The sequence below is a fragment of the Castor canadensis genome, chromosome 15 (assembly GCF_047511655.1).
Source record: "Castor canadensis chromosome 15, mCasCan1.hap1v2, whole genome shotgun sequence".
Taxonomy (NCBI): Eukaryota; Metazoa; Chordata; class Mammalia; order Rodentia; family Castoridae; genus Castor; species Castor canadensis.
In genome coordinates, this window is record NC_133400.1 from 12,036,068 (window position 1) to 12,048,379 (window position 12,312).

Below are 12,312 nucleotides of genomic sequence, written 5' to 3' on the forward strand. Positions count from 1 at the left end.
CAGAGCGCTGAGACTTGCAGAGTGAGGAAGAACGGGCCTGGGAGAGAGACAGGAGATGGCTCCAGGGGAAGGGCACAGCTTGCTAGGGCCCAGCGCCTGTCTGGAGCTCGGGTCTCCCGGAACAGAAAAGGAAGCTGGAGCTTGAAGGAAGTAGGCTAGCAGCCTGAACTGGCAGAGGATTTTTAAGACTTCTACAAAGAGTTTGTGTTTGATGGCACACAAGAAGCCATTGCGAAGTTTTAACGCAGGGAGTGGTTGCGGTCCCTAAGTTTCCCAATGTGTCTGGCGAGCCTTATTTCTCCTTTATTAGTGTTGACTCTAGCGCCCACAGACATCACTGTCCCAGCAAGAGCGGCAGAGGCCACCTTAAGCCCGCACCACCTTAAGTAGGCTCCACCCCAACAGCAGCCAATGGGCAGAGCAGCCGCGGGGTTGGTCACCTGCCTCCCGGGCCCCGGCTCCCACCCCAGGGCGCACACCCTGGCTGCGGTCTGGCCATGGCCGTGCTGCTCCGGGCCGCAGGTCGGGGGCTGTTTCCCTGGAGGGGCTTCTGCTCCAGGGGGTCGCAGGTTGGTCCTAGGTTCCCCTAGCTCCGTGAGGCCACCGCGCAGCCTGACTAGCCCCCACGTTCCCTCCCGCCACAGGGGCAGGGTCCAGTGACCCTGACAGTGTTTCTCCCCTGTAGGGTGAGTTCACCCCGGGCTTCGTGGAGGCTCTGAAGGCAGTTGTGGGAAGCTCCCACGTGTCCACTGCTCCTGCAGTCCGAGAGCATCACGGGCACGATGAATCCATGCACAGGTAGCAGAAACCCTCGCTGGGACTGAGGGTCGTGGGCTGTCCACGTCCCCGCCCACCTGTTTTGGGTGCTCTGGCGTTGTCACGTGGAAGGATGTTCTCCGCCCCTCGCCCGCGTTGTGAGACACCTCCAGGTTTCCTGCAAGGAGCTGGGATGGGGAGGTGGGCTGTGTCACGTCCCTCTAAATCCGCGGAGGTCTGCTTCTAGGTGCCAGCCTCCCGATGCCGTGGTGTGGCCCCAGAACGTGGACCAGGTCAGCCGGCTGGCAGCCCTGTGCTACAGCCAAGGCGTGCCCATCATCCCATTCGGCACGGGCACCGGCATTGAGGGCGGAGTGTGCGCCGTGCAGGTGTGGTGAGGGTCCCTGGGTGTGCTCCCGTCACATTTGGCACCTTTGCGGCCATTCCCGCCTGCCATTTAGGAGCTCAGCTCCGGGGTGGGGGTCTGGAGGCTGTGCCTGGCCTGGACACCTGGGTCGGTCAACCTCCTTGGCACCCCTGCCACCAGGGCGGTGTGTGCGTTAACCTGACCCACATGGACCGGATCACGGAGTTGAATTCGGAAGACTTCTCGGTGGTAGTGGAGCCGGGTGTCACCCGTAAAGCTCTCAACAGCCACTTGCGCGACACTGGCCTCTGGTTTCCCGTGGGTAGGCCGGGGCACCCTTCCCAGGGCCAGAGGGCTCGCTGGGGGCTGGGCAGGAGCCCGCTGGGGCTTCGGTGGATCCCGCTTTCCTTGCCCAAGGGAAAGGGCCTCCCGCCTGCCCAGGCTGCCCTCCCCTGCACTCTGTCCCTCAGATCCAGGTGCGGACGCCTCTCTCTGCGGCATGGCGGCCACCGGCGCCTCTGGCACCAACGCCGTGCGCTATGGCACCATGCGGGACAACGTGCTCAATCTGGAGGTGGTGCTGCCTGACGGGCGGCTACTGCACACCGCTGGACGGGGCCGCCATTTCCGGTGAGCACCCTCTGCCCTTGCCTTGGGTTCCCGGAACCGTAACGAGGAGGGGAGAAAGGAGCCGTCATCCTTGAGTCGTCATGCTTGAGAGGACTCTGGAACCTCGTTCTCCCGGCCAGTGGATGGTTCTGAGCTTTGTTCTCCCTGCACAAGACAGATCTGGGTCTGGAGCGCCAAGCACTGTGATGGTGCCTTGGGTTCCAGCTTCAAACCTCTGGACAGAGATCCCTCAATGCGTGGCCTGGGTACTCACCTACCTTATGTGTCCCTGGGGCCTAGGAAGAGTGCAGCTGGCTACAACCTCACAGGTCTCTTTGTGGGCTCCGAGGGGACACTGGGCCTCATCACATCTGCTACCCTGCGCCTGCACCCTGCCCCTGAGGCCACGGTAGCTGCCACCTGTGCATTCCCCAGTGTCCAGGCTGCGGTGCACAGCACTGTGCAGATCCTCCAGGCTGCAGTGCCTATAGCCCGCATTGGTGAGCCAGGGACTGGGACAGTCAGGGTGGGCTACCCAGAAGAAGCCCTCTTGAAAGGCTAGGCCTCATGTGGCTAGACCTCTCTCTCTGGTCCCAGAGTTCCTGGATGACTTCACGATGGATGCCTGCAACAGGCACAGCAATCTGAACTGTCCTGTGGCACCCACACTCTTCCTGGAGTTCCATGGCTCCCAAGAGGCGCTAGCAGAGCAGTTGCGGCGGGCAGGTGTGCTGGGCAGGGTTGGGCAGTGGGGACTGCCCCAGTGTAAATCCCAGGGTCAACCTGCCTCCCCCCACTGCAGAGGAGATCACCCAACACAATGGCGCCTCTCACTTCTCCTGGGCGAAGGAGGCTGAGGAACGCAGCCAGCTTTGGGCAGCACGGCACAATGCTTGGTATGCACTCATGGCCCTGTCTCCAGGCTGCAAGGTGAGCTGGGACTGGGGTGGAGGTGGGCTCTGTGGCTCAGCCCATAAACCCTTTCCTCCATCCACTACCCTACCCTACAGTACAGAGCAGCAGGCTGAGACCCACCAGGGGGCTGGGCCTGGCTAACCTGGGCCTTAGAACCCAAGCTACAGACTGTCCCACCCAGCTGTTTCTCAGACCCTGTCTGGAGGGAGAACATGCTTATCTGCCCAACACTTGGGAGTCTTTCCTGTGAGCCAGGCTGCTGGAGCAGAGCTGAGCTTTCAACAGTTGTAAACATATAGGAAGGCCTCCTGGAGGAAGAGGTTAGCCCCACCAAGTAGGGAAGGCTGGGCTCCAGGGAGGCTATACAGAAACTCAATAGTGTGAGATATGGAAGACTTGCACATGGCTTAAGTTGGGGAGCCAGGAGAGTGGTAAAGGCCTGGGTTGGGAAGTCCTGGTGAACACACCCAGGCCAGTCGGCTAGAGAAGAGCAGGCTGTTTCCTTGAGGTCAAGCTGAAGCCAGATCCCCCAAACCCACTCTTAGCCTTGGCCACAGTGACCCCATACCTTTAGCAGGCAAGGGTGTTGGGGAGAGCCTCACCAGCCTGCCCTCTGACCCAGGGCTATTCCACTGATGTGTGTGTGCCCATTTCCCGGCTGCCGGAGATCCTGGTGCAGGCCAAGGAGCAGTTGAAGGCCTCGGGACTCACAGGTTTTGTCTACTCACTGTTGGGAGTGAGAGGGAGGTGCTGGGGCTTACCAGCGCCTAAGCCAAGGGCACTATCCTCTGGGCCCCCAGGAGGAATTGTTGGACATGTGGGCGATGGCAATTTCCACTGCATCCTGATGCTCAACCCAGATGATGCGGAGGAGCTGCATAGGGTCAAGGTCTTTGCAGAAGAGCTGGGCAGGTAGAAGCTCAACAGAGGAGGTAGTGGTAAAGGGAGGGCAGAGGGAGTGGGAGAAGAAAGAGGCTGCTGAGGACCCCTTATCATGGCATCCCAGGCAAGCACTGGCACTCCGTGGGACATGCACCGGGGAGCACGGCATTGGACTGGGCAAACGGCAGCTGCTGCAGGAGGAGGTGGGTGCTGTTGGTATGGAGACCATGCGGCAGCTCAAGGTCACATTGGATCCCCGAGGGCTCATGAACCCAGGCAAGGTGCTGTGAGGAGCTCCGAGTACACAAACCCCTCAGACTACAGAGCCCCTGTTGTGAAAGCTCCCTTCATACACCAATCCTATCAGGGATAGATAATGGCTGATGGTCTTTCCGCCTGTTTGTTTGCGGTCTCTAGTGGGAGCCTAAGGTCAGGGGACCAGGAGAGAGCTAGGCTCCTCCCTGGTCCTCTTGCTGTCCTTAGGAGCCCTTGGTCCAGTGGATGGCCGAAGGTTTTTCTCAGGGCTTCCTCTTTGCCCTTATACATCCTATCCTGGCTGGGAGATGGTGTAGGCCCACCCAAGACTAAAATTATGTCCCTCCTGGAGGCCTCCCCATTGCTGGGACTCAGGACCCTTTGTTCTACACCTGGAATAGTAAGAAACCTTCCACTCCACATTGATAGGTCTTCTCCTTGTCTCCCACCCGCCATGAATCTGAACCCCATTTGCTGCTGTCTGTGGAGCAGTAGGCAGCACATCCCATATCCACTCTTCCTCTCCAGGCTCTCTGACCTTTGGCCATCACCCATTTGTTTTGGACTGTCCTTTGATATACAGTAACCTGGGGGAGGGGAAGGGTGTTCAGGCTTTGGAAAGAAGCCAGGTCCCTCTTCCAACTCCTCTACTTCTGAGAAGCTCAGGATGATGACCTGTCCATGGTGGAGGTCAATTATGAATTTCCCCACCAGCCTAGACTGGGCCTTAGGACACTGAACACATTCTTCATTCTCACACATGGAAGTGACCTACTCCTCCTCCTTGTACATACTTCCCCATGCTATGATGTACTATATCGCCAACCTTTATTCTCAAAGTCAAAGTCTGCCCACTCTGGGGCCTGCCTAACTTGTCAAGAGCCAGGCACTTGACAGCTGTTTTCCTTAAGCCCACAAGAGGGCGCCGGACACCGCCTGCTGTCAGCAGCTGTGGCCCAGAGGACTCTTCCATCCAGGGCCTATAGCTCCCAGCCCTGGGCCACCTGCCTCCCAGGGTGTGTATGGGGTGGGCTGGTAGGCCCCCCCACCCTTGCAGGTCCCAGGAGCTGTCCATCTCCCCCACTCCTGGACCTCTTGCTCGCTTAGGAAATGGGATGGGCGGGGGACGTGGGGAGCTCCTGCTCACCTCTTGCCTTCTCCAGAGCCTTCCTGTCCCCTAAACACCCCTCCCATCAGACTCTGGGCACAAGCAGCCACCATGAAACTTTCTCAGTCCAATGAGACTTTCCTTGGACAATGAACTCTAGCAGACAGCAGTGACAATGACCCGGGCCTGTGGACACTTCTCTGATTCTGTCCTGCGGATGCCCTGGTTGGGAGACATTATGCCAAGGTGGTTTGGTGGCAAGTCTCAGCCCTCTCTGCCAAACCACTCCAGGACATGAGTAATCTGCTGTGTGCTCATCCCAGAAACACCAATCTCCAGCCCCCTCCCCTCTCAAACAGACTGCCTGCCCCTTCCACCAACCCTCTGGGATGGGGATTCTGCAGAGGCCTTCTGGCTGGGCAGGACTCTTTGTTGTGCCCTCCAGTGCCTGGCAACTAGAAGGCGCTCAGCAAATGGCCATTTCCCCACAATTTCTTTTATTAAGAAAAATCTCAAACATACAGTAAAGTTGAAAGAACAAGTATACCATTCACTGAAGTACCAGCCACTGAAGCTCTAATAGACATTTTTGCCTTATTTGCTTTGTGTGTGTATTTTTTTTGGGGGGGGGGAAACATTTGGAATTAGATTATACATTTCTTGAAATCATTCATCTGTATACTTTAGCATGTATCTCCTAAGAAAAGAACATTCTCCTGTGACCTCAGTATTATTAAATGGCTGTTAGATGGATAGTTTTCAAGAGGGGCTCCTGCCCAGGAAAGCATGCTGGGCCCCCAAAAGAGAAAGGACAAAACCCACCTCCCCATTCCTCCATGTTCTCTTCCCTCCCAGAAAGACAAGAGCAGGGCTACTGCAAGATTCCGGAAGGCTGGGATGGATGGTGGCAAACACCCGTTCCACATGGAAAGCCTAAGTAAGTCCAGGATGTAGCAGCCAGCAGAGGGCTTCTGTGTGCCAGGTGGGAGCCGAAGTCACCAGGGCTGGAGACAGCACCACTCCCTAGAGCCTGGAATAGCACCTAGCATGTGCCCCAGCCCTGCGCCCAGCCAACTCACAAACACGACTCACACCACCAAGGTGGGCACACAAAGCCTCTATTTCCAGGCCCAGGGTCAGGCAAGGAGATCTCCTTCAGGGCTGGGCCCTGCCCCACGAGCCTTGCTGGTGGAATTAAATATAGAACAGGGAGACACAGTTGCCAGGCAGAAGCAGGAGGTGCTGTGAATAGAACAGTGCCCTTTGCAGTGACAAAGCTACCAGGAAGGCTGATGTGCATGTGCCAGGCCTTCAGGGCAAATCCCCTGACCCTCACAGCGACCTCTAGGTTGCATAACTTCGTCCCCACTTCACATGCAAGGTATCTAAAGTTCAGATGAATTAAGTTATTTCCCAAAGTTCATTCTACCAAGAAGTGGAAAACTCAAGTGCAGACAAAGACCACATTCTGTCCACTGTCTTTGATAGGTCCTAGGGTCTTCACCCCAGGTGGGTTCAAAGACTCCGAAACACAGATTCTTCTTCAGTTCTCTGAACAAGGCTTGCCTGCCTTGGCTCACAAGTACCCACTGGCCTGCAAACGAATGTCCTTGCACAGAGTAGGTGCTTCAGGAGGCTCTTTAAGGGAAGGTGATTGCAGAGCCAGGGGCTCTGGTGGCAGCACAGTCCAGACTCCAGGCCCTGGTGGGGTTGAGCCCTGAGGCATCAGCAGAAGGAGCAGGGCACAGAAGGTGTGAGTGGTCTCCCTTCAGAGTGCTCCTTGGCTGGTTTTGCAGGCAGCCCTGGAATGCAGCTCCTGGAGCCTGGCTGGGAGACAGAGGCCAGGCATGCACTGCTGCCAGTGCTCTGAGCTTCCTGTCCAGCTTGCAGTTCGCCAACTTTTGAGAGCCTGAGTGGCTGCTTCGGCTTTCAATGCTTTGAGCTGGCTCAGCCCCAAAACAGGGCCTCTTCCTGGGCCTTGGTGAAGCATGCCCATGAGTCAGCATTGAGATGTGAGGACCTGACAGAGCAACAGGCAGGTGGGGCAGAACATGGGATGGGGAGCAACGGCTGTGAGGGAGGGGCTGGGCTGACACCTGGAAGGACCTACATCTTTGACGCCTCCAGTGACTTCAACTTTTTTGCCCCTGTACATCTTTCCAGAAAAGTTCCATCATGACCACTCCACAGATGATGGCAGATTGGTTTCATGATGTTTAAGAGTGAGTAAACTTATAGGACACACACCTGAAACACTACTTCCCCTTAATCACCACACACACCTGCAGCATGGAACAGTGAGCTGAAGGAATGCTAAGGAGGTTAACTGCAGGACACCATGAGCTTTTGCTCTTGTTTTTTGATTGTATAACAATACTTCATTAAAATAAAATCACACGGTACATATTTTATTAGACATTATTTTAATACCATATCAAAACACCTTGACTAATGAAGAAAGTTTTTCTCCCAAGCTTTGAACATTTTTAAACATTTTGTAAGGTCTTTTTTTTTTGTATTTTAATATATAAATACAGAAATCTATGTTGCATGGGACGATGCCACGTGTGAACATCAATGGCTAAAATGTTCTCAGAGTGCCTGAAAACAGGAGTAGTGGTATATGTTTCTTTAGTAAGTCTTTTGTTTAAGTTTTCTGGGAGGGAAAAAGAATCCACAAGGGCCTAAGAAGAATGTTCAGGTATTTTTGCAGTACACTTGTGGTTGTTAAATCCTCTGAATTGACCAGAACCAGGGGGAAAGAAAAGGGAAGACTTGACAATGGAAGTGGAGAAAGTCCTTGATGTGTGTTTTTTTGGCAATGAAATCAAGATATCAGGGTCATTAGGGGAGAAAAGTGCAAAACCAAGCCAGAAAAATGGAAACAAAACAAAACAAACAAACAAACAAAAAGACCCCAAGGTAAAGAGGTTGGTGAGGCAGGGAGCCAACTGGGTGCTGGGCAAAGGAAGGGACTGTGTGCCCGCCTGTGGTCAGAATGCTAGCAGCAAGGACATGGCTATGCTTGGTTCTGTCACTGAGTGGGTTATAGCTGGGCAGCAAACAGCAATCTGTAAACATCACGAGGGAAAACACCAGTCGACACTAGACTTTTTTTTATATAATTTTTTGTTGTAAACACTTTAAAGACAGACCCACAATGCCTTTCAAAGGTGAAAAAGAAAATGCCCTTTCCCTCCAGGACTGAGGGTGAGGGGAAAGATAGCAGTTGATTCACTCTTCTCTCAGACTCGCTCTCATCCACCTGGATGTCCTCGGGGAGGAGGGAGGGCCATTTTCTGGAAGTCAGTGCAGAAGGGGTGCCCTGTTCCCTCTGGGGTCCCAAGCTCAGCTCTGTCCAGTGTCCGAGGAGCCTCCTCCAAGGAACAGGGGCTGTCTGTCCCTGTGTGGGTCGGAAGAAGTCAGTCGTGCTCCATCTGGCCAGGGGCAGTGTGCCGCTGCATCCCACGGTGGCAGCGTGCCCCAGCCAGGGCAGGCTGAAGGGGGAGTCTGTGGTTCGGTCCGGGCAGGCCCCCCAGAGGCCAAGCATCGTGACAGGAACCTGCACTTCGTGGCCAGGATCCACTCCCTCTGCCTCACTCTCACCCTCGCTTTTTCTTCTCCCCTTGCCATCAGACTTTGAGGTGAAGGTAAAAGAGCAAATGTCCCTGATTTGTCTGACATCATCAGCTGTTCTGGGCATTTACTTGGAATAAATAAAATAAGCCTAACAAAAGAAAACAAAATAGAGAGAGAAGAAAGAAAGAGGCCCCAAAACCTTTGGATGTGAGATTAGGTGGAGGTGGGCTTTTGATTCTTTTGGGGCTTGTGTCTATTAGTTTGCCAGGAAAAAGAAAATTCTAGCCCAGAACTTGGAAGGAACAGGTAGGATGAGGGCAAGAAGTAAGGAAGCCATGGGGATCAGACCCCATGGATACACAGGAACATGTGTGTGTACATTAGGGTGGAGCTGTGGTCCTGACCTGATGTATTCGGGACACTGAGTTGTGGGATGAAGGGGCTGAGTCCAGCCTGGAGGCCTGAGATCATCTGGAAGCAGGGTAAGGGGACAATGCACAGTCCCATGGGCTGTCTACATAATGAGTGCATGTCCACAAGGCGACAGGGAGTGATTCTCCTTCAGAGAAGCTGACTCTGAGAGGCAAGTAAGGACAAGCAGACCCAGCTGCAGACCCTGCTTGCAGTGAGGAATCGTCTGCTCTGCCCATGCACTTCCCAGGATATCTTTCTGAGCTTCCTCAGGGAGATGGCCTTGAACACCTGGACCGTCTTGGCCTTCCCCTCCTAATTTTACCTCTTCTGAGTATGTTGTGCACAACCAGGAAGAGGTGTTCACATCTCTTATCTTTTCCCAGCAAAAGCCCTTCCACTTCCAGGAGTTCTCACTGATGAGATGCTCCTGTCTTTCCCTCTGTTCCTGCATGCTCCTTGGAGATGTGTGTCAGGGCAGCCCTACTCCCCCACAACCAGGCTCCCAGTGACTTGACCCTGAGCCTGGAGCCTGGAGCCCCCCAAGTACGGGCTCACCTTTGAGAGGAGTCGGCAAGCAAGCCCAGCAGGGTCAGTCCGCAGGGTGTTCTGGACAAGATCTGTTCACTTCAAACCACGAGTCTATGCAGCTGGGGCAGGGGTAGCAAGAGAAAACCATATTAACTGCTGACCACACCACTCCTGCCAAGGCTCTTTCCAGGGTGACACTCCTGAGAAGGGTTTTCTAAACCTCTCCTGAAAGGACCCGAGGGAGAAACTATTATGCCCTACTCTTTGAAGCAGAGAGAAGAGAGAACACCAAGAATGATCACGGTTCAGCAGGAGGCAGCAGTGGTAGATACTGGCTCAGGTAGATATGGCACTTCAGGAAGGGCAAGAGTGGCCTTGAGAGGGACCAAGGCCCATGTGCAGGGAGCCAAGAGGACAGCAATAACTACCAATGACAAAATGAGGTCAAATGGACCATGCAGAGCAGCTATCAACTATGTCCAAGGCTTGAGGGGCAGGGAAGCTGGCCAGACTACTGGTTCTCGGGTCCCAAGAGTCTCCTCCTGTGTCAAGGAGCAGCTGTGAGGTTCCCTCCCCAGTGGGGGCCTCTTAGGAGAGCTACAGATCCACTTGATTTGGCTGCAAAGGTGGAAGGGGGCAGACCCTTGTGCTCTGACACTGCTAAGTAAGCAAGCTAGGGAGGGACTTGTAGGGAAGTCCTGCTCTCCAGTGTTTACAAGGACCATCTGCATCAAACAAGGAATAGCAATTGCCCCAAGAATGTGTTTGTGAACCAACATCTGGGCATTTTCAAAGACAGCAAAAAGATAATTTGCATAAGTCTCCCTCAGGGCCAAAGGGTTTTCTTTTCTGGTTCTGGTGAATGCTGCCCAGAGACACTGCAGGGCTCTGTACTGGGACCCAGACCAACAATCATAGTTCTCTGTCAGGCCAGTTATGCACCAGGCACAGCCTATCACCCCGAAGACCAGTGGCCCTGGAAAAGCCATGTGCCAGGATGAAGCGCTGGGCTCCAGGAGCAGAGAGCAGGTGGTGGCCACAGGAGCACAGGGTGTCCTCCTGTCCTGGACAAGGAGGTGTCTTCTTTCCAGTTGGAAAGAAGAGCAAGCCTCCTGCTGGAGGCTGAGGACAAATCTTGGCCCTGCTAATTATAGCAGCTCTTGGTGCCCACAGGTAGTGGCTCTTCTTGCCTCCTGGCCCTATGGGGAGAAGGGCAAACATAGGGCAGCAAAGAATCCCTCCATACTGCCTCTTCTACCCTGTGGAGCAGAGAGGCCCATGGAAGAACAGGAGTCAAGCTCCAGGTGAGATTTGAGCACCTCCAACCTGTGGGGCTCCACTAAGCAGAGCTGAAACTGGGACAATTCACCTCTGTCCTGCCCTGTGGTGCTCAAACCTTCCCATCAGCACATTGGATGTCCATCCTACTTCCCTCTGTTCCCTTGGTGGGAAGAGAGGCCCCAAAGGGGCCAAATGGCTGGTGCTGAGGGTCTACCCTTTGGATGTGGTTGCAGCTGAACTGCCCCTGCCGGGCCCTTGTTACCTTTTGTGATAGATGCACAGGCAGGGCAGCCTGGCTATCGTGTCCCCCTGAAGCAGCTCCTCCAGGCAGATCACACACTCACCAGCATCTTTAGTCAGCACATCATCTGCAAAGGGGCACAGGCAGAGTGAGAGGGTTAGGTGTCAGTGGGTGGGTGGCACACAGCAAGCACAGGTCTAAGAACAGAAGCCTGAAAAAGACCTTGACCTTAAGACCCTTACAACATGTTAAGAGAAAAATGAGACTAATCCCAAAATGTGATTAACCTTAGGCCTAGGTGGGGAACAAAAAAGGCAGCGTGAAGCAAGCTGTTTCATTAACACAGACTGTTGCCTAAACACACATGTATCAGGTGCACTGAATTCTGGTTTGGAAAACATGGCACTAGGGAGGGTGCTTGAGGCAATGGTGAGTGGAACAAAGAGGTATTCAAGCAAATACTTGTACGTGAATGTTCACAATATGATCTGTAATAGCCAGAGGTGAAAACAGCCCAAATGTCTACCTTCTGATGAATAAACCAAACATATCCATACAAGGGAATATGACTCCGCCAAAAAAGGAAGAAGGAAAACACACAACAATGTGAATGAACCTTGAAAATATGCTAAGTGAGAAAAGCCTATTACAAAAGGCCATCTATTGTGTGATACCATTTACACAAAGTGTCCTGAATAGACAAATCCACAGAGACAAAAGGTAGGTTAGGGCTGCAGGCAGGAGAAAACAGGGTGACTGCTTAATGGATAAGGAGCTTTCTTTCTCCTTTAAAAATTTTTATTTTATGGTGGTAAGAACACTTAACATGAGATCTACCCTCTTAACAAAATTTTAAATGCACAATGCAGTATTAGCTATAAGCACAATGCTGTACAGATCTTTAGAACTTATTCATCTTGCATACCTGAAAGTTTATGCCCATAGCATCTTTGGCAACCACCAGTCTACTCCCTGGTTCCATGAGTTTGGCTACTTAGGTACCACAGAAAGTGAGTCACGGTAGAGAGGTTTTTTTCAGGGTGATGAAGTTTTTGGAACCAGATATAGATGGTGGTTGCACAACAGTGGGAATGTTCTTAACTTCATTAAATTATACATTTTATTTTTTAATTTTTTTTTTTTTTAGCAGACTGGGGTTTGAACTCAAGGCTCCACAAGCCCTGTTTTTATGTTGTGTATTTTCGAGAGTCTTGAACTGCCCAGGTCTTTCTGATCTTTGCCTCCTGAATAGCGAGGATTACAGGTGTGAGCCACTGGCACCTGGCTAAATTATACATTTAAATGGTGAATCTTATGTGAATTTTGCCTCAATTTTAAAGAAAGAGAAAGAACAAAGAAGACCCTGTTCCTCCTCCC

The 12,312-nt window shown here is 53.2% G+C and overlaps 2 protein-coding genes across 3 annotated transcripts in view; one reads left to right on the forward strand and one right to left on the reverse strand.

Annotated features, from left to right (window-relative positions):
* The first annotated feature begins 424 nt into the window (after nt 1–424).
* Nucleotides 425–5,489, forward strand: Ldhd (lactate dehydrogenase D). The gene is made up of 11 exons (XM_020160170.2): nt 425–569; nt 686–798; nt 1,004–1,145; nt 1,304–1,445; nt 1,594–1,753; nt 2,033–2,232; nt 2,330–2,458; nt 2,535–2,662; nt 3,270–3,360; nt 3,448–3,559; nt 3,654–5,489. Exons 1-11 carry the CDS (start codon nt 498–500, stop codon nt 3,817–3,819), a joined length of 1,455 nt encoding a protein of 484 aa, XP_020015759.1. The 5' UTR covers nt 425–497; the 3' UTR covers nt 3,820–5,489.
* Nucleotides 5,490–7,279: 1,790 nt separating this feature from the next.
* The window catches only part of Znrf1 (zinc and ring finger 1), a 94,455-nt gene continuing 89,422 nt past the window's right edge, over nt 7,280–12,312 (reverse strand). Inside the window, exons 3-5 of one of the 2 annotated variants that reach the window (XM_020160172.2) lie at nt 10,957–11,062; nt 9,441–9,532; nt 7,280–8,619 (exon numbers count right to left, since the gene is read on the reverse strand). In XM_020160172.2, coding sequence (XP_020015761.1) covers nt 9,475–9,532; nt 10,957–11,062 — 164 coding nt within the window. In that variant the 3' untranslated portion in view covers nt 7,280–8,619; nt 9,441–9,474. The remainder of the gene's footprint in view (nt 8,620–9,440; nt 9,533–10,956; nt 11,063–12,312) is intronic. The other variant, XM_020160171.2, reaches the window with a different exon arrangement.